This window comes from Falco naumanni, chromosome 10 (assembly GCF_017639655.2).
Source record: "Falco naumanni isolate bFalNau1 chromosome 10, bFalNau1.pat, whole genome shotgun sequence".
NCBI lineage: Eukaryota > Metazoa > Chordata > Aves > Falconiformes > Falconidae > Falco > Falco naumanni.
In genome coordinates, this window is record NC_054063.1 from 12,435,532 (window position 1) to 12,463,388 (window position 27,857).

General features: G+C 34.5%; 1 protein-coding gene across 1 annotated transcript in view; it reads right to left on the reverse strand.

Moving 5' to 3' along the window:
- The window catches only part of ELP4 (elongator acetyltransferase complex subunit 4), a 151,004-nt gene that overhangs the window by 79,076 nt on the left and 44,071 nt on the right, over nt 1-27,857 (reverse strand). Inside the window, exons 6-9 of the mRNA XM_040608840.1 lie at nt 25,416-25,500; nt 19,893-20,081; nt 5,442-5,550; nt 2,623-2,729 (exon numbers count right to left, since the gene is read on the reverse strand). Of these exons, the coding sequence (XP_040464774.1) occupies nt 2,623-2,729; nt 5,442-5,550; nt 19,893-20,081; nt 25,416-25,500 (490 nt within the window). The remainder of the gene's footprint in view (nt 1-2,622; nt 2,730-5,441; nt 5,551-19,892; nt 20,082-25,415; nt 25,501-27,857) is intronic.

The window sequence follows — 27,857 nt, forward strand, 5'->3', positions numbered from 1 at the left end:
GTCCCTCCCACAAAACTGCAATCTAATAAAACGGTTTTGACATTTAAGGTTTTTTTACTGATGAAGGCCAAACCATAGTTATTTAACTGGTGAGCAATCCAGAGATGAGAAAATCCATGGCCCATGCCCTTATTTTAAACTTTAAAAAAAGAATGGTTTAGTGATGAAACCCCTTTTTGGAGAAATTTTGCCAGAAATCATAGGTTATCAGTTTCTAACTTTTCTTATGAAATTTGGTTTTAAAGTGGCATTTCAAGTAAAGGTCAATATTTTTACCCTAATTTGTGTATATAACTAAGCAGAACCTTTCCAAAAACTGTAATGTATACAAAATATATTTCACATTTAAGCTACATACTGAAGAAGTCATAAACTCAGCTGTACTTCGTATAAAGCACACTGTTGCTCATAACACACACTGTTGTGCTGCTTCATGTTTTTACCACCAGAACCAAACCTGACTGCTGACTCATCACATTCTAACTGCAGAAACCCATTTTAAAAGACTGTATTCAAATAGCTTCTTAATTCAATTTTCCCTTGCTCCCATTTTCTTATTGACCTCGTTGCTCTAGTCAGCCTAGCAGTAGCCTGCCTCCCCTAATACTATGAGGGAGAAAAACATATGTATTATAGATTAGTGAAATGTGTACAGGAAGATCACAGTAGGACAGTGATCTAATATGTTCAAAAAGGGCTAGTTTGTGTCAGTTCAGCTTACAGAAAGCATATCTGTAACAAAAGCTGAAGTTATTCAAAAAGGGTTGCAGCTGAGCAATAAAGGGAGAAATTATACAAGTGGGTCATCTACACATGTCTAGGGCAACAGGTTGTTCCAAGAGTTTCACTACACCCTTGTTTCCAACACTTCTGCTCCAAGGCTAATTCAGTTTGTTTTACAGTCTCCTGCTAAGTTGTGGTTTGTATGTTTGGTTTTTTTTTTATCATTCCAAATTAGAATTCCGAATACAGCTGACATAAAAAATTGTATTCTGAGTCAGGTTTCATAGTGAGGAAAACCCCTCACCCCCCCATTCCCAATATTCTAATTCATAGCTCTAATACATGAGAATTTACCATGCTGTGAAATGAGGGTGCATGCTTCTCTGCACTTCTGAAAAGAGTAAGAACATTTGTATTTTAATATCAAACACAGACTATTAAAAGTTTTTGTTTCTAATGTACTGCTCAAAAGCAGTTGTTAAAATGGTTTAATACCTCACAATGCCTGGTTTCACTAACCACGTTCTCTGGAAACTGAGAAACATTATAAAGGAATGTCTTTGGGAAAAAAGCTCTCCTTCACATATTTGCCTTTAAGTGGCTTCTGAAGAGGATACCTCTAGTTGAGAAACTTCTAGCACTCATGCAGAGATGACCTGCAAGAAGAACTAGCTGCCTGATTAACTATTAACTACTCTCAATAGGATTAGATAATTAAAGACATTGATGACCATTAATTAGGAGGAGGGCACCTTAATTTGTCACTTGATAGGGCTCTTTCAATGATTTATAGGTTAGGGCTACTTGCAATTGTGAAGGGGAGGGGGCAGTGAAGAGAGAGAACCCTTAAGTTACCTTATCAAGTGGCCAGCTAAAAAGGGCAGAGGGTCAAATAAGGGCCAAAGTGGTCACTTAAGGGTGAAGTCCCAAACACCAAAGCAGTGCCAAGCCACATTGACCATCATTTGGTGATGGAGTAAAAAATATGCTAATTTATTGGTGGCAATTCTCTCTTTTTATGGTTTCAAGCAGTTAAGACAAGTGGTCTGCTTAAGAGCTTTTCATTTGAAAAGAGATTAAACAAAATGGTTTGTCAGGGATGCTTAGCTGTTTTATGTCTTTGTTAAAAAAAAAAATTTGCCCAGACTGTACCGATGACTATCACATCACCCCGAAAGCCATCTTCCATCTCTAAGCATTACTTGGTTAATAAATACATCAGCTCTAATTGCTTAATAGTGCTATGTTCATTTGCTCTTTAGCAAGATTAAAATGAAATACATCTTTTGTATTACTGTCTTCTATCAGGACTGTCTGCATAAAGGTCACAGAAAAAAGTTTAAATTTAGTAGGAAATTTACTTAAGGACATTAGTGTAAATGATACTGTGTTTAAAATGACATAAAAGAGCGAAAGGTGATTTCAGTAATGCAAAGAAAATGGTTTCTGAATACTGATAAGGACACTTATCCCTCATACCACACACAATTTTAGGCAGCATTATACATTAAAATCCCTCTGCTGGGGTAATAACATGTAGCTACTTTCCCACCCACTAACACAAGTAAGAGCAAGTCATTAACATTTAATTAAATATGCTCCTGACATCCTTAGAAACATGTCACGCTTTGTTATTGAAGGTTGTGGCCTACTTTCTACGTACATTTTAAACCAAAATAAACTATTTATAACAGACCGATTTAGTACAGCAAATGAGACATTTTTAATTAGAAGGCATATTACAGTATTTTATAAAACCGTTCTGAACAGCAAAACCAGAATGAAATGAATTTACAACATCTGATGCATATTTTATGTATTTCACAAAACAGAACATAAGAGATGGGATTAGCTCCACCTTTTGGGTTCTAAATAGTGAAACAAAACTGTTTCTCTTACCTCAATGGTGAACAGCTTCCTTTTTAATCTAAAAGCAAGGTCCTTCGTGTCTGACACATCACAGATCAAGCTATTAAGCCGAGGAATCTGATGTACATGAACCAAACCTTGTGGAAAGAAAGAGTAAAGGAAGGAAAAAAATTAAGAAACGCTGTCATCCAGATGCATAAATTAGAGTCTTACAGCAGAATTCTGTATATTTACACACACTCATCCTCCCCTTTTTAAACTGGAGCCTACTACCAGGAGCAATGAAGCAAACGGTGCGATTATACTCAAGTAATCAAGCAGAATAAGATAAACAGAAATCCTTGTGCGAGGAAAACTAATTGCACTTTGGTACAGAAGTACAGATGTAAAGAGGGATCTTAATACTTGTCAAAACTACAGCCGGTTTGTGTGTGATTTTCTCTTGTATTTACAGTAAGCAAATATGGCTATCACCTTGCACGCTGCCCACGGCACCACTGAGTGATCTTTATTTTATTAAATGCACCAGTAAGCAGCCAGCAAAACAAGGCTTATGGGTTACTGATAACCACTGAAGCTCTAATGAGAAGTACTCCGTTTTGCGCCCTGAAAAAGCCTTGAAAAAAGTTTCTGGAAAACACCGATTTAGATCATGCTTTTGGATAAATGTTAACCCCTATGCCATCCTAGGAGACACAAGTTTGCTGCATGCAGGAGGCTTATATAGCTATTCAGATGTTTTTAACAGTACTAGGTGCACTGCAAGCTCTGCATTCTGTCAGCTGCAACTCAAGCTGATTTTTTCTGACAAGGACGCTGGATGGTTTTTGTGCAGCCTAATATAGTTTCTGAACAACCTAAGGGTGATTCTCTACATCTGAAAACCAGGAAAATTCTACAGGGCTTCTCAATTACTGGCCTATATTTGCTATTCATAAAGCCAGCGTCTAAATGGAAATACTGAATATTTAGGAAAGACATCTTACATGAAAACGGCAGCTGTGAGAAAACCCCCAAACACTAAACCCTTAATTTAAAATAAGGCAAGTATTTTTTCAGGGTCTTATTTATTTTTTAAAAAGAAAGAATAAGGGAAGAAAGTTTCCTAAAATTAAAACACCTTAGAAGCATATTTTTTCTGGGTATTAATTACAAAAATTCTCAGTAACATTAGAAAAATAATTTTACGCTTTGAAAGCTTCTATCCCTGCCTCCTGTCCAGTGACATACAAGAACTATTTGTTTGGCTATTGAGTTCAAAATATAATTATTATATATAGGAATAGCAGGTATAACACAGGGTTGGTTATATACACTATTCTGAAAATTTTATTTAAGGATCATCTGCATCATTCTTTTGTTATTTTATTAACTTTTCAACCATTTAAATTTGCAGGCAGCTTAATGAAATTATTAATGCAGGATTCATTAAATAATCCAATAATTTAATCAAACTTCTGAGTAATGTCAAAATCTTCCATCATCTGCAGTAAATAAATAATCTTGAAATATATTTTTAAGGAAAAAGAATCCACAGGTTAACATAGTTAAAAATACCTATTTTTAGAATTTTAAATTAAGGTTGCCTAAACCTCAAAAACTATGCATATTGGCATGTAATTTTTATTAAGTATTACCAAAAAAATGATTTAGCATACATTTTTAAAGTAAACCAGGAAATAACTGCTAAAACACAAATTGTCTTAAAGGATCTCTTCAGTACTGAGAAAAGGAGTATCAAATTGACAGAATTATGTTAGCATAAACAAATGCCACATCACGATTATACAGTTGGAAAAATAATTAGACAAATTATTCTAGCTTTTGTTCACAGTTTCTTTTTCATTCACCTTTTTTTCAGATAATGAAATGTGCACTATATCCATAGCCAAAAAGATTTTTCTCTGATTTATCATTTACAGCCTACACATATACAGTGGTGCCTCAACAAAATCTTTGCTTCTTTTTCTGTATATTCTGCTATGGAAAACACTGCCACATTCTCACATGTTTGCAGCAGTTTTGGATAAGCAGTTTACTTTCAACTAAAGGTTTCCATGGAACTACAGTAGTATCACAATAATAATAGCTGTAATTTATGCACACTCAAAGCACCGCTCCGGATTAGCTAAAACTGTTTGTTATTCAATTGCTTTGGCTATGCATAACTTATAATCTGATCTTTTAAAATTTAAATAGTTCTGCTGCAACAGCTAACAAAATCTTTGGGAAACAAAATGCAAGATTAAACGCCATTATAGATTTTAAAGATAAATCATTTGAAAGGCTACATGGCTTTTAACCAAAATTAGTTTCATATTTTACATGCCACACATATCCAGACCCATTTCTTCAAATGCATTAAGTGCTGTAACTTAAAGCTGAAAAACAGAACATTATTTTTAGATAAAGTTTATATAGCACATCATTTAGCAGTTTATTCACCTTAATACAATATATGTTTTTCCGTGTTCTCTATTTAAAACTTGGCAGATCAAAAGTATTGATTTCATGACAAGTTCAGCTTGCTGGTCAGATGATTGCCAAGCCTCCTCCGCATGTGAATTCCCCAAAGCCTGCCTGTTGAGATGTACATCTGATTGAGCCATGCCTCAGTAATACGGCTTGACAACATGCAAGGAGTTGCCATGTTTCCTTTGCAGCCTTAATGCACTTTACTAAAAATTTTCCTAACTCAAGACTGGTTAGCAAGGAGAAACATTTAAGAGGTATATTCTAAAATGAAATCAAATGCTACTTTATAGCAGACACCCAATTGGAGGGTAAGCCGCTAAGTGCCCTAGAAACACTTAGGGCAGACTTTTTGCATTGCTAAAGATGGAACTTACCGTGGTAATCCTTGTATAATGGATTGGTTTCTCTCTCAGAGCCAATAAATGATTCAAGACCAACTACGATATCTGACAAGTTTGTTACACGTTCCATAATTGCTTTATTCTGTAAGACATGGAAACAAAATACACATCCTATGTGATGAAAAATGTAATTAATGTTCATAGAGTAAGCCCTGGTCTTCTCAATGACAAACTGTGGGGAAAAAATAGGTCATCAATACTTAGAAATTACATTAGAGGGCTTTTTTCTTAAAAAAAAAAAAAAAAAAAAAAAGAATTGAAATTTCTGTCTGAAGAAAATATACATTTGACAAGCAGAAACTATAAAAGGGCTAACTCAGAACTAAATATTCTCCTACATCTTCACAACACATGCATTTGCTCACATCAGAGATATTTACAAGCTATGTGGCAGTTAAGCACCTCTCACTGACTTCTACTATGAGTCAGGTGCCCAGCTTTTGTTTGTGTTCTGAAAACCTTGTTTTTTAATATACTTAGGCATATCACCTCTAATATTTTGAGCAAGCACAACCCACACATTTATTCACTTTGGTTATCAAACAACATGGAAAAGCAAAGCATTTTCTCTGGTATTTTTCTTTCTAAAAGTTCCTCTCTACACAACATATAAATTTGAAGCTTCAAATTGCATATTTATGACTTATAAGTGATGCCTTATGTCTTGTGCAGCAAGGTACTGTCATGTGCCTTAAATAAGCTGTTTTCTGCACAGTTTACTTAATTTTATATAGCAGAAGGCAACTTTCAAAGGTTACAACAGCCATCTTCAGACGTAACAGGATAAAATGTTCTTAAATGCTTTGATGACGCTAGTATTTAATGAGAAAAAAAAAGAGACAAATATGTGCTAAAAAGCAAAATATTTCTTTAAGATAAGTAGTTATCTTAAAAGCTGTCTGGACAGCTGGTATACTCTTGTTCTTGGCTGTAGGTAGCTATACAAATCGCACCTTCAGGGGTATCCAGACCAATCACCTCAGAACACCCATTCCAAGTATGAAGAATTAGCTCTGTAGCTCCAAGTTATAGCTTTGTACTTTTTAATAATTTTAAATAATTTTTTGTACATTCTGCATTTCTTTCATAAACTATACAACTGACACTTACTATTAAAGGTCAAGTTAAATACTGGTAAACTATTTGATAACAACAACAACTTATAAAGTAATCAGGAGCAGAGAGAAGAGAAACATTCCTAGATATGTTAGAACTAAGTCTATGCATTGTACTGACATACAGGTTTATTAAAACAGTGATCAATACACTAACTGCTTTCATGAAACCACATTTAAATAATAGCATATTTCCTAGCCACAGGGAAGCCTATGAAGCAGATGTAAAAGGTGAACATTTCCTACTCCCATCAAAGAATAATCTGAATTCTGCTTTTTGACCACTATATAAAGTAACTGTGGTCTGTCCTGCACAGCCCAATCTGCTCAGGTTACAAGGCCTAAATTCACCGATCCCATGGCACCTTTACATCCCTTCCCCTCCCCATCTTATGGGCCAGATGGCATTAAATCCTGGGGACTGGTCTCTTTTCAAAGCCGCCACTTGAGCACAGGCCAAAATGATCTATCCCCATGGAATCAGGGAACTTCAATTTTACCTACAAAGTCTAATGATGGATAATAATAAAATAGTGTTGCACTACAGAATTTCCTTTTTGAGGAATAACGTAAGCGATTGGAGATAAAAGAACACTGCCTACATATCAATCCCTAAACTTTGTTACTGTATCCACCCCCAAAATGCTAATATTCTCCCCTGAAATATTAAAACTGACTTGCAAATTATTTGCCTTTCCAGGAAGAGAGACAGTATGCTATGTTTTAATGAAAACTTTTGGTCATATTATTCTACAGGGTCAATCACATAAAGATGGTATAAATATAAATCTGAAGTAGCCAGTGACCTCTATAAATCCACAGACCAGAAATTTACATATTTTGCCAGTTCTTCAGCAGGCTGCTGAATGTTATTTGTATAAGCAAGAGATACAAAATTGTAACATAAATAAACACTGATGTTTTCTGGAAGCCAACCTAAATTCTTGGTATAGAATAAATACACTATCATTTGAATAAACCTTTGCTGTCCCTTAACATTTTTGCTTGCTGGTTTTGATAAAAATAGGTTACAAAAACTTTGGGTAGAAAGACGCTCAACCATCAGCACAGTATCCTCATCATTAACAGTCCTGCAAATCGTAAGAATAGCATCTTTCCTATTTGGTCTTAATTTTGGAAAGATTAAAGTGATAGCTAGCAATTCAGTATTTGCTTAATGACACATCAATGTGTTGGTTTCAGCTCTTCTGAACAGGTTTGCTTTCTTAAAATCTAGTCTGTTTGCCCATGTTGATTTTGTTTTTGTTTTTAAAGTGTGTCAAAATATTCTCCTGGCTTAATGCAGTGTATCTTGGGAAATATTTTGCACAGTGAATTGCCACACCAAACAGACATTTGCTTATGTAGCATTGTTGCCATAGATCTGTATCTATCATGTATTTTCTAGTTTGCAGTGTTCAGCACATTAATGTCCAATCAAAGCTGACGTCAGCACACAGATAGTTGTGATGTATGGCATACTGACATAAACACACAAATCATGTTGCCCCATCTGGGCTTGAAAATTTAACAGAGCTCCAGATCTTCCTCCAGCCCCATACAAATCTACCTCCTGCTTCTGGCATAAACTTGGCAGCTCTGGAGGTGAGCCAGGACATGGTTAGGAGGGAAGCCAGGAATGGGGAGGTTCAGGGAAAGAGTTTGTTGGCAGCTAGAAGAGGTATTGTTTTAAATTACACTAAAAAATAATAAAAAAAAAAACACCCAACCCAGTCCTGGAAAGTTTTCAGTCTTGCTAGATGTACTGCAGTTTTTCTAAATTAGTTAGTTCAGCCAAAATGTAATTATTCTAACAACATGGTAGCAACCCTGTTGTGCTGGCTGGGCTGGGCATCCATTCTATATCTTACTTTGTGCTCACTGTTTTAGACAGAAATTTTCTTTTAAGCACAAACTTGCAATATTTGGGCTTAACAAAAGTGTACTTTCAAAACAATGTCTCAAGAAAATCCATGTAGCTAGCTGGGTATGTAAATGGGAACTATACATATGGGTTTAACTAGCTTTTGGGAAGGGCAATTACGGAAAAAGATTGCTTTGTCCTACTAATTTATTTGCAGAATTTACATAGTTTGAGTAATTATTTGTGCATGTTTAAAAATACTTATTTACAAATAGAGCAGTTCAAAATATATCATCTCCTGTGTCTGAGTATAAAGCGTTCTACCAACACAAATATATGTATAGCCTGTATACTCAAACATACATACTGAAATTAATGCTGTCTGTGTGTTTCTACTGGATTGAGTTCTTAATGTACCACAATTTTACCATTACTACTATTAATCAAATCAATCTTGGTTCATCTGGATTCCATATTAGGAAAAATATCTATCTTTTCTACTCTGCTTTAATTTCTAGTTCTCCTCTGATTTCCTGTCAAAATTTTTCTAACACACAGGGATATGTCCTCCCATTTTTATTTTGTCGATTTCTAAACATATTAAAAACCTCACAAAATGTATGTAATAAAAATATTTAAATACTCAGTCCTTGTGCTGCATTAAGTAAAGAAAAGTCAAAGAATGGAAAATTTTCTCAGAATGCCTTCCATGTTTCTACATACTACATATAAACAATCTCAAAATTTAAAAGGAAAATAAGAGACTCATGTCAAAGATCTATAATGAGATCCAACTAGCACTTGTATAAATACATTAAACTTTTGAGTCACATGGGCTTTATATATTTGCATTTGTATTTTGATCAATGCATTGACATCATTTTAATACCAATTTACATATTGAAAATAAGGTATTTTAAGACTATGCCTATTTTCAAAGAGGCCTGTATTTTGATAGAGGGCTATATTTGACTTCTGTACCTTTACATTCAGGTAATCTAATCACATCCCTGATTTTATTTTAAAACATTTAATTAAGTTAATACATTGAATCCTAAAATGAGTTTCATTACCTAAAAACCTACTTACAAACTTACAACTACTAGCACTGGGACAAACTCCAGTTTAAATGGTGAGTTGCATACATTCCATGTGACAGCACAGAATTTAAAGATGCATTCAGTCACTCCCCCCCAAGACCAGGTAAAACTATAATTGTGGGCAATAGTTCGTGGTGTTACCAACAGGTGAGTCCAGTAACCTGAACACTTCATTTGAAAGAAGGTCTCAACAATAAAGAGCAAACAAGCAAGTTCACGCAAAGTAATATGAACCTTATAAACGTAAAGCAAATTTTGGTGCGTGAACTTTCAAAAAAAAGCTCAATAAATCAGTTGTGCCTTTTTTTTTGTTTCCGTTGCATTCTGTCATAAAGCCGAAGTAAGCTTAGCACTATAGCACAGGCAGCCACATTGGGGTATAATGTAACACTTGCGGGTTATTCAATAGATGAAATAATTCTTGATATTTTCTGAGAGATTATCAAACAATGATGTGGTAATGATTTCACAATATAGAAATATTTACCGTTTTTCATTACTACTTAATCTTCAAAGGATTTTAAATGAAAAGATAAATTATAAAGAACATGGCTTAAATATTTATCACCAGTTGTTAGTTAGGTACTGCTCAGAAAATCACAGAATTACCCATGCCTTTTGTTTTGGTAAAAGAAGTTAGGTATTGGGCCCTTGTACTATTATTATAGAGAGATACAGTTTGTGCACTTTTTCATTAGTCACAAATCCTGAAAATAAAAGATTAATAACTGCTCTGTCAAAAACTACTATATCAATAATTAACAAAGACTGTAAAGTATAAAATTCTATACTTATAGTCTGACTCCATGTTGACTAGCTCTGTTCTCAGTGCTTGCACACACCAAATCTACTAACTGAACTTTGAATTTAGGCTAAAATGAATGTACACTCAGACCAGTGGAATTTAAGATGAGCAACACTACATTAACAATGATTGGTACGTAGAAATCTGCACCAATATCACAAGAAAACTGAATAGAAGAGTGATGTCTTTGCTGGCTAAAACATCCTAGAAATATACTTCAAGGATTTTCTACAAGTCACAATGCCTTCAGTGATGAGATACCCACATTTATGGATTCTGACTGATTGAACATCTTTTACCTTCGAAGAACCTTACTGACTGTAATAAAACTTAAGTATAAATATCCATTGATATGGCTGAAATTCCAAGCATTGATTCTGGTTATATACACATGTTAGCTAATATCAAGAAATTAATAGTATCTGAATATTTTTATACAAGTTACAGAAGCAAAGAATGGACACGTAGTGAAGACATGAGCAGATAAATTAGATGCAACGTACCCGTAAAAATGGGAAGGGAGTAACAAAGCATCTGTTGGCCAATATGTTACACAATATATTAACTCCAGATTTTGGTTGTTCTTTTAAAGTTGTTTTTAATAATGTTTGTCCTGATAGTCTACATAAACTCCAGAGTCTTTTAACTGTGAAACTAGTATTTTTGTTTCTTAAAAGCTCAAAACATCATTTGAGCCATGGTTTCCTTATCTTACACCTAAAACACTGTCACTGCTATAGGAACTCTGCAATGTTATTATCAAATATATCAGATGAGGGCGGATGACACAGTATTCAATTAAAAAATTCTGGATAAATTTTCAGGAAAAATCATCAGCCAGAAAATAAAAACTAAATATCACACACTAAAAAAAATAAATATCTTTGAATCTTCACTGAAGATGGATTACCTGGACTTGTCTATTACTTAAACTATAAAAGAATCCAATGTCAGCAAACCTTGGCATCCTACAAAATAAAAAGTATGTCTGCTTCGCCATTGGAGGGAAGACCTAAAGGCCAACAGTGAAATAAGTGATGACTCAATACAGATAAAACAAGCAAGTCAATAACAGTTGCTGCTGTGGCCTACAAAAACGAGAGTGAGAACAAAAACTAAAGAAAGTTTAAATCAAACTTTCCATCTATTGATCTCAAAGTGCTTTACAAAAGACAGGCAAGTGTTGCATTCCTCATTTACAAGTCACGTAACAAGCACAAAGATGTCATGTGAGTTGTCCAAAGTCACAAGCCAGTCAACAGTGAGCTGGGAACCGAAGTCGGCCTTTCGTTGAAGCCCTGTCTACCCCCTTTGCTTAAGGCTTAGTTTAGGAGGCTGCATCTATGGCTTTGGGGTACCAGGAAAATATCTGGTGATATCAAGATGGTGTGGGAGTCAAAGAAAGCTGGGTGCTGCAAATCCTGTTATTATCTGGCTGAAAGAGGTGACAGATGTACAGGGTATTAAAAGGGTGACACTTTCTGAGCTGAATCCCTGTTCAGTGCTTTTCTCTTCTGACTATTTCTTTAGCATTCAGTAGCTGAAAGGACATGTGACTATGAATGGTTCTGGGGTGTGGGGCTCTTGCATGAGTCCTGCTGCAGTAGGTAGATGAAATAAGTCTGATCAGGTCCTTCTCCAGTGAAGAGTGAGGAGCTGGGAAGAAACTAGTACAAGATCTGGGCTGAGATGAGCCCAGCATCTCCCCTGAACACTACGTGGTCCTTATTAATGAGATTGTCTCATTGTTATAAAAGAATGTATCTGGAAAATTCTATGTTATTATTTGTCTTTAAGTATCACAAAAATAAAATGACGATTTGAACAGATTTGGTTTAAGAATTAAACACATGTAATATTAATGCTAGAAGTTGGTCACAGTGTCTTATAAAATACAGATGCAAAATAGACTGAAAGAATGAGTCATATTACAAAAGAGACATAACAAAACTGCTGAAATTTATGTATTTGAGACCTACTGGCTTAACTAAAATCCTATGACTCCATTGGGGATTATTCATTATAAGAAAAATGTTTAGGAGTTTCTTTTGTTGCCATTTTGCCTGAAAAAAAATGTCATTGCAGTTTGTGTACCAATTCAGAAAGGCTAACTATTGCTGCAACTTTCATTCTTTAAACAGCAAATTGCATTTTATTCACAGGTGACCAAAAAGATCCTCCACTATTTTTTCAATTAATAGTACGCAAATATCAAAAGGAACATCTAACTGGCATTGGTAATCAAGTGGCAAGATTATGAAATATAAAATCATTTAAAAAACTAATTCCTTATTCAGTACAAAATTATAGGCTGTCATCAGGAGCAGGCTGGCAAAGCTGGGTCCAGATGGGAAACTGGCTGGGCAATAAGAAGAGGTAGGGTGGAAATGATGGGTAGGCTGGAAACGATGGGAACCTAAGGAAAGACATGACTGCTCCCTCTGCTGGCAAGGTTCTCACCTGCTTTAATTTTTAACTAATGAGTAGGCATTTCTTTAATTATTTAGGATCTAGCCAATAAATAATGCAGTATGTTCCTTCCTCAGTCTGTTGCTGTGTGTTTGCACATTTTTGAACTTATGGTGCCCTATTTCACTAGAATAATTTGCCACAGAATTAAGGCTCAGATGGATATCTAATGGTAGAGTTACTGGCTTTATATTTTAATTGTTCATAAAATGAAAGGCAAGATTAAGCTTTTTAAACTTGAAAATATTCTATTTTACAAAGTATACACATTTCATGTTTAATTTAAATATTTTGTAATATTACGATAAATTGCTCATCATACTGTAACAAGAACCCTTTTATGTAGCAGTAAGATACTATAAAATGAAACATTTTGCAGTACAAACATACTAAATTACACGTCATACCAAAAAAGTGCCATTCTTCCATGAGTAAAATTCATGACCAGAGAATTCAGCGATAATGTTTGTATTAAAACTTAATTAAAAGACGAAGATAAGTCATTCATTACTTGATTTGTGATATAAATTAATAGCTGCAGTAAGAACATTTAGAAAAAATCTGTTCTAGGATTTTGGCCTACAACCAGAAGCTCCCAGAACAGGAGGGATCAGCTTTTTTTGCCCACTGTTCTCATCTGAATCCTGGCTGAAAAGCTACTCCAGCTCCCAGCTTTCCAGAAGGCTCCATCCCAGGAATCCTCGCCTGCCATTTGGTTTGCTGATTTTAATCTCACAGGACTTTCTTACAGTGGCTCCACTATGCTGAACTGGCACTTGCTCCTAGAAGTGAGTTATTATTAAACTTGTAGGTCAATTGTGGCACTAACAACTCTTTGGAAGCTTTCAGCCACGGTGTACAATTTACTGGTCTAATTAAATATTAATTCTAAGTGTTACATTCTGTGGCTAAGAGCTTTTATTTTCCATCATCAGCCTGGAAGAGAAAGAGGTTACAAGGCTAATTTAATCTTCTTTTTTTTCCCTAGCATTAAAGCTTAACTACACAGGCACAAAAACATCATTAAAGATGCAGTATTCCTTTTTATTATGATTATATTGTAATTAATAGAGCGGTCTAAACAAAAAGATGTAAAATTACATTCTGAAATTTCAAGGTTTTTAAACAACACCAAAAGTTCATATAAAAATGTTTCTAAGCTAACACTGCACAGAAATTCAATATTCAGCTACATGAAATTCATTTAAGATGGGAAATACACATGCAATAATTTAAATATAAAATAATTTTACACAAAATTATTGTTCTTTGTTCTGAAATACAACAGACAACAGATAAAACCCATATTTAATGCTAGATTCACAGGGCATTTTTTTCAACTACTTGTACTTATCTGAAAAAAATGGTATTGCTTCAGAAAAACAATACCACCTTCCGTTTTATAACAGAATTACTGGCTTAAAGCAGATAACTACTTTGTCCTGCATTATTTAAAGTCACTCTTCTAATCTTTACTTATCAGTGTCCAAATGGGCTCAATACATGAGCCTCTTCCCTTCTGCTTCCATAACAGTTGTGTCCATGTCTGGACACTGGGCATTATATTAACTACTTAGTCCAGTAGCCAAAAGATTCCATATGCTTGAACAGATGACTATCTCCATACTGTGATGGGATATTTAACTGTTTAGGTCTAATATTGCAGTTGAAAGATTTAGTTCTACATCTTACCTAATTCTTTAAAGTTTTCCTAGGTGTATTTTCAGATTATATACATAAAATGTAAAATAAAATTGTGATGTTGCACATACTTATTAACTTGTAAAGTTTAATGTATTAGTTTGAGAAAAGTGACTTTTTTGATTAAAAGATAGTGTGTTGATGAGACGGTGATAAGGTTGTATATATAGAATGTCCTTCTAAAAAGTAAAAATGATTAAAATGAGAAGGCTTTCCTGAGCATGCAATTTTAACATACAATGTGACTGTTCATCATAATACAGCTAACTCAATTAACACGTGGGTACAAAAATATGCTTCAGATGTATATTGTATTTGTTTTTGAAATGGGGCGTTGTTACCAAATCAGAAGTGGCAGAGCTGGAATACAGCCTGTTGGCAGCCATAAACTTTATGAAACAACAATTTTTTTTCTATTTCTTCTGCAACTTGATTAGCAAACACTATCAACAACACTACTAGAAATTGAAAAAAAATACTACCCCACAATTTAAATTTTAAATTGTATACTTCTGTGACCTTTCTACTTGGTCATAATTTTTAAAATGACTTTATGAATGTCTAGAATATCCAAACCAGAGTATTCGTATCTGAAAACTATGTGGATAAGCCAAGAATTCCTGTCATAAACTCATGACTCTCAATATTTCTTTGTATGGTTGTTATGGTGTATTTCTCACATACAACAAAAAGCAACATACAACATTAAAAGGCAAGTAAAAAACCCTCAATACAGAAAAACATGAAGACCATTTCATATTTGTAGCTCGTATTTTGCAGAGAATTTCAAAAGCTTGCTTAACTATGATACAGAAACTACATGACATTTTACCTCAATATAAATTTGTGTGCAGTAGCTACCTCATCAAATACATTTGAAGGATATTCAGCATTTTACACTTGTGAACTCTCAGAAGTTAAGAGTTCTAAGGCAGGCAATCACTCTTAGCTCTTGTCATAGGAATAAAGATTTCAAACTGTGAGAAATTCACAAGCTATAGGAGTTCACATTTTATAATCCTATATTAGCAATGGATTCTAAGGCATTCTATTGCTTGACTTCGAGTTTAGCTGCTAAATTACTCAGTGTGAACACAAAAGGCTATGGATGTGAAAAGGTTTGTTTCTGAATTTTTCTACACTGAAACATACAGTAACTTATGCACTTCAGTGAATTCAAAGCATCAAAACATTAATATTGTAGGAAATTAATTTTTTAACGTACTGGATGAAATAATGAAAATACCTTGCTAAACAGAACTTCAGACTCTGAGGACAGGTTCTGTAACAAAACAAGACTTATTCATACTGACTTTTCATTAGTCAATTAATTTCCCTTGGTACACGCTGACTAATATGGTTGTTAGTCCTCACCAGTAATAGGGCTTCAAGTTCAAAATAAACAATGGTTTTAACAGAAGTGTTACACTTTCTCCTAGTGAAAATAATAATCTACTCAATAAAGTATTACTTAAGTGATACAAAATTGGGAGGAACAGGGACAGAATTACAAACATTATTTAGTATTTTGGGGTAAAGATGTTTTTGGATTTATCAATGATTTCTAGTAATTAAAGAAAAAGAAAAAATACAATAGGAAAATATTTTAAATTATAATTTAGAGCTTTTGGAAGTATAAATCAGTGTGACATGAAAGTCCTTTAAGTCACACTCCTGTAGCACAAGATTTTTTTTTTTTTTAAATTAGGTATCAAAATGCATGGATTATCAACATACAGAAAAAGAGTCCTTATTTGTTTTTGTACATTTGTTTTCGACATAAGGAAATAATATTCCTTAATTTTGGAAAGCGTAAAAAGAAATGAAATCCCCCTTCAGTCCGCCCTCCTTGATCAATGCTAGATTTTTAAAATGGAAGCAATTTTCCCTTTTCAAATGCACCATCTGATTTCATAGGCACAATCCATTTTCAGGAAGTGGTAGAAAGACTTGAAAAATAACCTTCCATCAACTATTTTAATCATACTTGTAAGTATCTCAATATTTATTACCTGACAGTATAAGAGTATGCTCAATCAGTAGAAAATATCAATCAAGTAAAACTTGTCACACATCATCTGAATAAAATTCATAATTGGATAAGTTTTTAGTGTCATTTTCTTGAAATCCTCTTCCAGAATAATGTCCTATTTTTGTGGTTGAAAAAAGAGAATTTTATTTTTCTTTCATGCACTGTTTGCACTAGAATTTTCATCAATAAAACACAAGGAATGTGTTCTTTAGTGGACTACAATTTCTTCAAATTACTCTGAAAAAACCCTGTAGACAACCAGATTTTCTGTAAATTTGTGTCTTTTATCACAATATAGCCTCACATAAGACTGTGAAGACATTCAGTGTCCCATCAAACTGGGTGAATGAGCATCATCTTTGGATAGATGCAATTCAAAGTTATCAAATCCAAGACAATGAATAGCTAGAATAATGAAAGAGCCACATTGGTGGATGTGTACCAAAGAGGGAAAAGCATCAAGAAAAAAATCACTGTCTAATGTTCAGTAGTCATCAAAGAGACAAAGCAGACATTAGAATGTAGGAAATGTGAACAATCATAGCATGATTGTGTTATGTTACTGTAATAAAGTAAAATATGATTAAAAGAAAAGTGACTGTTTAAAAACAGATAAATGAGGCAGCATAAGAAAAAATACAAAACAATCAGAATACAGAAAAGATAAAATAGGCAGCCTCATCTTATTGTCTCATCAGCCAAGAACAAAGATATAATTTATGGAAAGTAAAGGCAAAATCAAACTTTCTGAAAAAGAAATAAACCAGGTAGATTTAATTTGTGGAACTCCCAGTCACTTGTGAGGTATTTGGCAAAATATATTAAAGAAAAAAATCTCAAACTCTCTCTCTCTCTCTCTCTCTATATATATATAAAATATATATATTCCACATATATATATGCATTATTCATACACTACATATAAAAATATAACTAGTCTGGGTTGGAAAGACATTGTCCTTATTGAAAATCAGTACTACCAACTGTACGTTTTATTTCTTCACTGGAGTAACTAGTACTGGGGGCTGACAAAGGCAAGATGCGGTATGAGTCACTACTAAAAATCTAGTTTCTCAAGAGAAAGCAGGTAAAAAAGAAACTATTTTTCTGCATATGTAATGCAGGAAAAAACTTGATTAAAATGTGATTTTGAACTCACATTTACCTTCATGGAAATTATTCATGTGAAGAATTTACGTGTAGACTGTTTAATACAGTTGGGAGGCAAAAGTTAACAGAAAATACAGAAATAGTAGTTCAGGGAACAAATGTGGAATTTAGCACATCTTCAGAAAAAAGTGTGCATTTTCTGTGCCTTCAGTGTATTGACTAAGATTCAACAGAGAAAGCATATGCTAGAACTTACTCTGTTCAAATTAAATATATATAGAGAAATGCACTTGGAAAAAAAAAATCCCCTTCTCTTATTCTTTCAGAAAGAAAAGATATTTTCTTTACTTTTTTAATCCAGCAAGGAACCTCAGCAACAGAATGGTGAGTAGCTGGGTTGTGAGAATGTGAGCAGCTGCTGTTATTATAACTAAAGGTCTGCCTACGGCTTGAGCCTGAGAGACCACATGTTCGGCTGTCCTCTCATCTTGCCATCCTCACCAATTAACTATTAACATGGAGGGCTGTACACATGCTCTCAGGGGCTCTTTAACAGGCTTCTTGGAGAGTGGAACAACTACACAGCAGGGCTCTGGGAACTGAGTAATGTGGGGTATAAGGAACCCTCAGCAGCTTTGCTCCTCCTAATGACAGTTTTCCCCATAGTTTAGTGCTTAAAGAAGGATACATGAAATCTAACAATTTCAAAAAAAATAATTAACGCTCTCATTTGTTTAAGGCTACTAAGCAAAGATTCTGGAAATAATATCTCTTTCTGTTTAACTCAAAATACTCTAGCACTTACTGTAAAACAATTTGGTTAAAATCTAAAAATCAGTTATTTAAAAAACGAGATATAATTTCAATCCTAACTCCATGGGAATTGTTTTATATGGAATTTATAAACATAAACCCCAAATCAACTAAGTTTACAACGAACAAAAAACTTTGCCCTTCAGTTTGTTTCTCAGAGATGTTTCTGGACTTCTCTAAAATCTGATCATACCTTTTACTGACATAATATATATATATAAAAAAAGACTACAATGAAACCAATTGTATGTCCCAATTATGGACAGGTAATTCCAATGCGTAAAAAGAAGGATGCTTATTTTACATTCACAAATTCTTTTCATTGCATTAAATTCTAATGTCAATCTTTTTGAAGGCAAACTGCCCTCTAATATTTAAAAACAGCAAAGTAAGGAGATGGAGGTTTGTACTGCAAGAGGAATATTCATACACTTTTGACTGCAATGGTAAAAATAGAAAATTGTTTTGTTTCTTTATTTTTGAAGCAGAAAGTGCATCAGGGTATCTAGATAAAAAACATTTGCAGGTATTCAAACACCTTTCCAAAATGCAATACTCAAGTGAGAGTCATGTACTTACCTAAGACAGGATTTAATCTAATGATAAACTCATCTTCTATGAAAACATTTTGCATAATATGAGGTTTTATCCAGTACTTTTTTACTATAATCAAATCAAATGAATATCTAAAATTATAGGTTCTCTGTTCATTGTGAATTATAATTTTGCTTTTGTAAGTTACATTACCACTTGCAGAAAAAAAAGACTATCTGCATTTTTCCTTTTGCTAAAAAAGTTTATTTCCAGAAGACACATTTAAGTCTCCATATAGCCTCAGTGCTGTTAGCAGCTTCTGATTTTGCAGTTGGGAAAATTACTCTGATACCATAACTGGTTTGCTCCTCGTTCCAATACAAGGGGATATTTGAATTAAAGAGTAAACCAGTATCTTGCAGTTCCTGGCACACATCATCATAACATCACACATCATCATAATGAGCATGACAGATTAAGACAGTGGACTGAAATGTCTGGAATCAAAGCTCTAAACAGTGTTCTGAAGGCAGTGGAAAAGTATGTAGGGATGTTGTAAAAGAAATAAATTAAGAAGAGATTACTAGCACGATTCTGTTTTTTTTATAGTTTCTGAAATTTTGTTAGTTTTTCAAAAAAGACTAAGACCCACATAAAGCATAATTGTCTTAAGATGGTTTTACACTTAGGTCTTTGTAGATTTTGCAGCATGATTGTCCCACACAAGTACAGAAACACTACAGTGAAGTTATGTTTAACTTTGCTGTTTGAACAAAAAGTTTTCAAAATGTCCAGATTTGCATGTATTTTCTTACCATGAATTTTAAATTTTTGCTAACTGATGTGTCAGCTATGAAATGTAGCAAAGACAGCATTCCTACCTGGATAAGGTGAGCAGGCACTGTGATGATGCAGGCTGACAAAGATTTTCTGAGGAGGCCACGGAGAACATACAGAAATTTTGTAAGGCTATGAATATCTTCAGGAGTATCACTGCTACAGATGTCATCACCCCACAACATGGAACCCAGACTCTGAATTCCTATCCGCAAAATATTCTTTTGTTTTTTCTATTGAAAAGAAAAGCACCACTTGTTATTTTTTAAACTTTAAGAGGAAAATGGCATGCAACGTATTTTAAAACTACAATTTATATAATTCATGTCCATAATAATTACATATTTTATGTAATCATAGATTAATCTCAGATGATCTTACAAAAATTACAAATGGAATGACAAATTTGTTCACCGACTGGGTATCATGCTATGTCAGATAAACAAGCACAATGTAAGAGACAGCATGGAAATACTGAAAACTACTAATCTGCATTTTGCAACCCGCTAAATGTATGTATATTCTGACACAAAAGGCAGTAATACTATGATTTTTCATGTCCTTTCTTTTCTCCATCACTGCCTTGAAAACCATGCAAAAAAAATAGATCTTTTCTCTCAGCTTTAAACTGGTCTGCTGGAAGGGGCTGAGTGTAATCAAATACAACTTTTGCCTATATTTTCAACTTTCTGCTGTGTTACTTTCATAACCTGACTATTCTGTTTGCTTCAGCTTCACTTTTTCTGCTACTTCTAAATGAACAAGGTCATTTGTGGCCTACCAATGCATGGCCCTTTCACTGTTTTAGAAGTCTGTAAGTATCATCTACATTCCTGTCAACTCCCTCCAACTAACGAAAGAAGGTTTACCCACAGCTATGGAGAAACAGTCTCTGATGGAGGCATCAGCAGATTGTCTCTTAAGGACTACATCTTTCTGAAAGTCCTTGACATGAGTGTTTCTAGATCTGCTTTAGTTAGCTACCGGGTACTAGAATCTAAGCTGTTTTGACATGTAAAATCCTGAACAGCCTTGTGTGTTACCTAGCTAAAGTGTTTGCTGCCCTGCAGAATGCTGGCAGAAGAGCATCCAGCCGTGGCAGTGGCTGATAAAGCTCCTTTTCTGAAGGGGCAGATTCTGAAGCCAGAGTGGTAATTTGTTTACGCAAAGTAAAATGTCATCTCTCATGATGACAGATCTTATTTCTGCTTATTTGATTGACCCTTCCTGGTGATCTTTAAGAAGTATTTTAGGTATATTTACTATCAGCTGAGAGAGAGACAATAAGCACCCTTGTTGAAAGACTTCCTGTACAAGGTGATCAAAGATACATTTCTAGAGTTCAGGGTTCATACTTAAAGGTCAGCTTTATATATATATATATATATCTACATACTAGTTTAGCTAGACAAAAGTTTCCAGGTACTTTTCATTACAGTAAAATGCTTTGATAAACTGTAGATAGTCATCTCTACCAGCTGGAATGGACAGTGACTCTCAAGCACAAAACACTGTGCAGCTGCTCTGGAAATCCAGATGAAAGGTTTTGCCAAGACAAGAGGCTACTTTTATAAATACTTCTTTCTCCATATTGGGTAGACAGAGCCCAATTTGTGATACACGGTTAGTGCCACATGGCTCTGCATTTATCCAACCCCTGTGGGTTACACAGTGAGATGACCTGCCAATTCGCTTACAATCTTTGTGAAAGTGGTATGTTTTAACTCTGGCAGATTCTTTAGTCTCCAGCTTTGCAGGCTTTTAGGCTTTACTTATGTAAAGTTAACTTTTTACGCTACAGTATGAAGATCTGGATAATAGTACAGGGTAATACGACACAACCTGACTTCTCTGTATATTTGTTAGGTTTGGATGTTCTAAATTTTAAAGAACAGGAAAAATATTAGCTAGTCTAATATTCTTTAGTGACTTCTAAACAGAGCAGATTCATGCATTTCTTGATGTGTGTTTAAGTACTAGTACTAAATCAGGCATTTAAGAAAACTATTTTATCAATATATAATGGATATGACCATGCAGAGAAAGTGTTCTGGTATTTCAAAATTTCAAAGCAACATACATAAAACTTACAGAAACTTTTCTAATGAGAAAAAAATATATTTTTTTTTAATGAAAAACATCCACAAGAACAAACAGAGAAAAAACTGTATCAGGGTATCAGTTCTCTTATTGGATAAAGGATGACAAATGCTTGTTTCACAATATTAAATCATAAGAATTGTAAAAGATAAAGCCGTTCAAACACCAGAGGATATCAGATGTATTTATTTTGGCTGGCCAGTAACAGAATTTCTACCAGTATAATTCGGTCAGGCCCACAAGGCCCTGACAAATGGCTTATTCCATGACTGAAATATATAGAAAGTGTTAAGTCTAATATTCTGTAATAAGCCTGCAGTAAAGAGTAGGATAAAAAATTTTTATATATCACTACATCTTTTATACTTTCATTAGTTTGGAAGTTAGGGTTTTTTTTTACCTTTTGCATATAATTTTTGTAACAATGTTTGCTTTGGCAGCAAGAATTCTGATTAAGAAGAATTAAAAAATCCAACAAAAAACCAATCCTTCCCAACTTCGAGGGTAATAAAGTCACCCAACTTGAACTCCAAAGTATACCAAAGAAATGTTAAGGAAATATAGTTGCCTATGAAAGTTCTGTTGCCAAACATGAAAAACCCATAATATTCTGAAACAAAAAAGTGCTGTTCTGTACAACTTAAACCATGCTCTAATTATAAAGGACTCATGCTCAATGATCAGCAGCAAAGAGTTACTCTGAGGTTTCCGAAAGGATGTAAAACACACTCGTATTTCTAGGTTATAGATCATTCAGACCTTACATTTGCAAACAGATCTTGGCAAAGATGTTCTGGTCAGTGTGAACAAACAGGTAATGCTTTGATTAACTTCAACCACACCTTTTGGTAGCCTAATACCTCAAACCAGAATTATTGTCCTAAGGCGCACAAAGTCATGCAGGACAGTCAAGTATCAATCTATGTGGGCCAACAGCAAATGGTCCCATCAAACTAATGTTAACTAATCACACTAGGTCCTAGAGATGCCTGACCAATTTTTCAGAGGTCTACTAAACCTCTAAAAGTAGTTTTCACTAATTTTGCTAACTGTGTTAAACCTCTGTCAGCTGGGGTGAGTCACATTCTGATCATTTTTCTCCAGACCCCTCATCAAATACTCGTAAAAAGGAGTAGTAAGTCTAAGTATCATTGGGATACTAATGTGAAAGTAGCCAAAAATAACTGAAAGTTTTAACAGTCAAGTTAAACTTTTCCTTTGAATCCAGATTCAACAAGGAACACATTTCTAGACCTCAACAGTCTAGAGATTTTGGAAGGATTATACTTCACAGTACACAGAATTCAGAATTAGTGGCATCAACTTCTGTCATTCACAGACAGTGACTAACTGATCTACTTAAAGTCGGTAAGTAAATCTCTTGAAAGTTCAGTACCTCCCTGCTACATTTTGGTCCTTGCAGTTTTCTCTGAACCTCATGAAAGCCACTGCCAATAGGACCTACCCAAAATGGAAAGCATTATTTGGGAGAGATGAGCATACATGCACATACTTCTCAGAAGCTTGTATTATTATTATATACAGGAAAGGACACAGGTCCAGAAGAATACAAGCTGGTCCTTACTCTACAGTCTTCACATCTGGCTTCTAAAAAAGCACTCTTGAAGGCTTAGTAAATACAAGGGGATATGGAGTAGCAGAGAGGTTAATTTATCAGAGATTTGGATGATAAAAGGTTACAAGGCATGTTCTGGGCCATAACTACATTCAACTCTGGACGTAATTTTTAAGAAGTGTGTATTACATGTTGCTTCTAAATGTATGTAACTTGAGTGTACAAAGAAGGATGATGCATGGGGAAATGAGGAATCTTAAAAGAAAGTAACAGAAACCAATCCAGGAAATCATATGCATTATCTCCCTTGAAACAGAAACAACTACACAAGTGCTAATGGATTTCTAGATGGATAAACTGGCCTTCAAAAAGACTATTTTTCTAACTTTTAAAGCTTCACCTCAGAAACTTATATATGTCATTTAGCAAACATATACTGAGTTGAAGTTCTGGTTTTGCTTTATTAACACTACCAAGACATTCTGAAACAATGAACAAGTACAGAAAATAACTATTCATATCTTTAATTTTTCCCTGCTTGCAAGGAACCCCCCAAAATACCAACCTTCATTTTCTTTTACATGTAAAAAAAATATTCAGGAATATACAAAGAAAAATAAGAAACACCAGCCTAATCTCTTCAGTAGGAGGTTGTTTGCTGGCTGAAGGCTGGCAGGGTGTTTGTTTCTCTCAGCGCTGCTCCTTACAGCCAGCAAGCTCTCGGGCTTCCACAGGACCTGTCACCGTGCGGGAGGAGCATCCCTGTGCACGGTGCCTTACCGTAGGATGACATGCCTGTTGCCATGGCTACCACAGCAAGTGGGGAGAGGTGCCTGTCAGGGACCAATATACTTCTCTAGACTGGCACTGCCACCAAAGGGAAGGCAAGCTCTCCCATAAATCTCAGCAGACTAAACACCAAACACAAATAACCTAAATTTACACACAAGTGTTCTGCGCAAGTAACATTGCTAAAACGTACTCTTAGACACAAAAAATATACACTCCAACATTATCTCCCCTGCAAAAATGATTTTTAAGATATTCAACTGGTAATAGTACACAGTCTCATATTATATTCTCTGAGGCTCTCCAGCACCTATACTAATTAACTTCTAACACCGTAACATTTCCATCATACAACAATAAAGATAACCACCTATCAATTAAACATATATATATATATATAAAATATATTAGTTTAGTTCCATCTACTCCAAGGGACTCGCATATTACTGAATATGACAAAGAATAATACATAGGGCACTGTTCAAATTAGAAAAGGGCTTCCCGCCTATATTGTTATGCTTAAAATGTTTCTGATTACCCACAGTATGATTTATTAAGAGTACAGAAATCTTCAGAAGTCCTGTACGCTGTTTTGCTTTGTAAGTTGAAAAAGCATTCTTATTTCTTTACTTGTGTTTCAATGCTCGCTATATAAAGATGCACACCATTTGATTCATTAAAAAATTCACTCCAGTTAAGCCAATGGTGAAAAAATCTGGAAGTTTAAGATTTAATGTTCAGTCACAAAAGTCTTGAACACATTATTGCTAGAGCAACTTTGGAAAAAAATACTGTAAGGGAAAATATGTTTTCCTTAATTAGATTATATTTGACAATCCATTTAGTAGCTAATTGCACATAATATGCATTTTATTGATGCTGGCTTACAGTTTTTTTCTCGCACTGTCTGTGTATCTGTAACAGGTAAAAACTCCAAATGCACATTAAAATATGAACTCCACTATTTGCTTGTTCACTTTAGCAATGATTAGAAACAGCTTGGTCCTTGTCACTTTTTCCAAGACCTCCTTGTGCCACCCTTGAAAATTCAGAAAACAACATTAGTTACAGGATTACAGAAGAGTATGAGGGACTTCAGTACCTGGGGATCAGAGCCATCAAACCCTTCCTGGTAAATGATCCTCTGAATGGACTGAAGCAGCCTTGTGTAAGCACTGTTCATATTACTGCTGGTAAGAAGAAATAGTTTAGTAACACATTTTAATACTCTCCTATATATGTTTCTAACAGCTGTATTAAAAATAAATAAAAGTAGACACAGCTTTCAGTTTGGAAGGGTCATATAGAAAAAAGTGTCGTAGAAATAAAAAGCCAAGCATCTTTGAATAAAGTTGACATTATAAGCAGTTGTGATTGCTTCATGCCAACTAGTTCAGTGCTCAGACATTTAGTGAAAGCTAAAATCTCCAGGGATTAAGATAACTTAATTATGTCAGGCTCACTTACATCTAGAAGATTAATGATTTAACGTATCAACTTAAAGTTGAAACCAGCACACTACTAATCTTCTATAACTGACAAAGATCTACCCAATTGTTATTCCAAGTATACCTAATCAATGCCCTGATGGAGACAGTTGACTTTCTATTACTGCAAACTTTCATACATACAACTGCTATGATAATCAAAACCAACAAAAGACAAAAAAAGACAACATTTTCACAATTAAAAAGTTCACATAGCTAATTTTGTTTTTTAGTATTTTTTCTGATACCACACCAGAGCATAAGATACATCCTGCTACACTATTTTGTATCCATAGAGGTGTTATTACTGCTTCATTTGCAAGACAGCAGAATTGTGAGGTAGAATCTATTTTATGTATTATTTAGAAAATACAACAAAATAAAAATAAAAAAAAGAGCAGCAAACCAGTGGCTAAAAATGGATTTAAGCAGACTTAAAACCAAATGAAAGTTCAGCAAATTGTTTTGTTGAAGTCTTAGAAGATCCAGTTCCTGCATGTCCAAAGCATTTCTTCAGATATGCTCGTGCTCTCCAGTCTGCAGGCTAACGCATACAAAGGATGGAAAGTCCTAATCTTTACTTTAAAAAAAGCAAGCCAGTTGTTCACTTCTGAAGAACATATACTGTTCTCTTAAATCTCATAGAACATACTGCCTTGTGTGTCTGGACTTGATGTAGATTCCTCACTGCAGCTGCGAGTTTAAGTCGTTCTATCTTTTCTAGCTTTGGCATTTCCTTCCAGTCTTACTAATTACCATCATGCATTGCGGATTCAAAGCTTTTTGTGTACTTCAGAAATATGGCAGATTGTTTCAAAAAATTTGCCTCTAAAAATATTCTTACTTGCTCCACTCATTTTATATGCCTGGTCTAATAACAGCCCTGGTTGAAAGGGACCTCGAAAGATCACCTGGTCCAGACATGAATGAAGCTATTCCCATTACTTCAGTAAGAGTCAGAAATATTATCCAAATGTATCTTAGTAATGAATGCCTAAATAAACCCAAATAAATTTGCTTTCATACATCTGCACATACAACAACTTTTCTGAGCAGCACTTGAGTTACAAACCTGTCTTTTCTACCATTGGTTTAACTCAGAATTCTATATTTCTTTCAAGAAAACAGTATCAACCCAAACCCAATCCCCTTAATGACATATTTAAGTTATAAACATCTACAATCAAAAGTCATAATAAAGTTGAGTTTTGCAATACTCAATGTCACAAAACATTAAGAGATTACCTTTCTCAGATAGGAATAAAAGGGAAAGCTTCCAAATTAAACTCCATTTATTTGTTTTCAGATTTCGTGCCCTAGAAGGCTACTGGTTAAACTGATGTACCTTCATAATTTAATACTATGAAATTCACAGCTGAAAACAACTGGCAATGTGACATATAATGTGTAAAGTCTGGCTTGCTATACAAAAAAAAGCATCTCAAACAAAAGAAGGAGTAAATTTTGCTTATGAAGTCAATTACTTTCCTAGCATTTAGTTGCAAAAGGAATGGCTGTGTAAAATGTTATAACTATACTGTCTAGCAGGTGGCAGTTTACAGGGCAGGTGGAGGGGAAGAGGGCTTTAGCCTCCATGCTAACCAAAATGTCTTCTCTTTCCATGTCCTCACATTACTGCAACACACACACCACCCTTGTTGCTTGCACAGTGCTGCAATTTCTCCCCAGTTTTGCCAGAGCTGCAGAGAATTTGCAACATTTCACAATAACCAGAAGCATTCGTGTATCCTTTTGGATATCCCTTTGTCCTTTTGCAAAAGATAGAAACTGCTGCTCACCAATATTAGGAAGGAGTTTGCAACTATCGTATAGCCACAGCCACCGGAACACAGTATGTGCAATAAGAAAAGATGACTGCGGTCTTTGTTACCACACACTAGCATTTTCAAGCTTGTGTATCTACCACTTTGCTTATGAGTATTACCATGCTATCTACAGGGATGCCAGAGAATATACTACAATCACAACACTTTTCAATTCCTGATTTATTACTAACTTGCTTTTAGAAGTTAGGGGATAAAAAATATAAAATACCT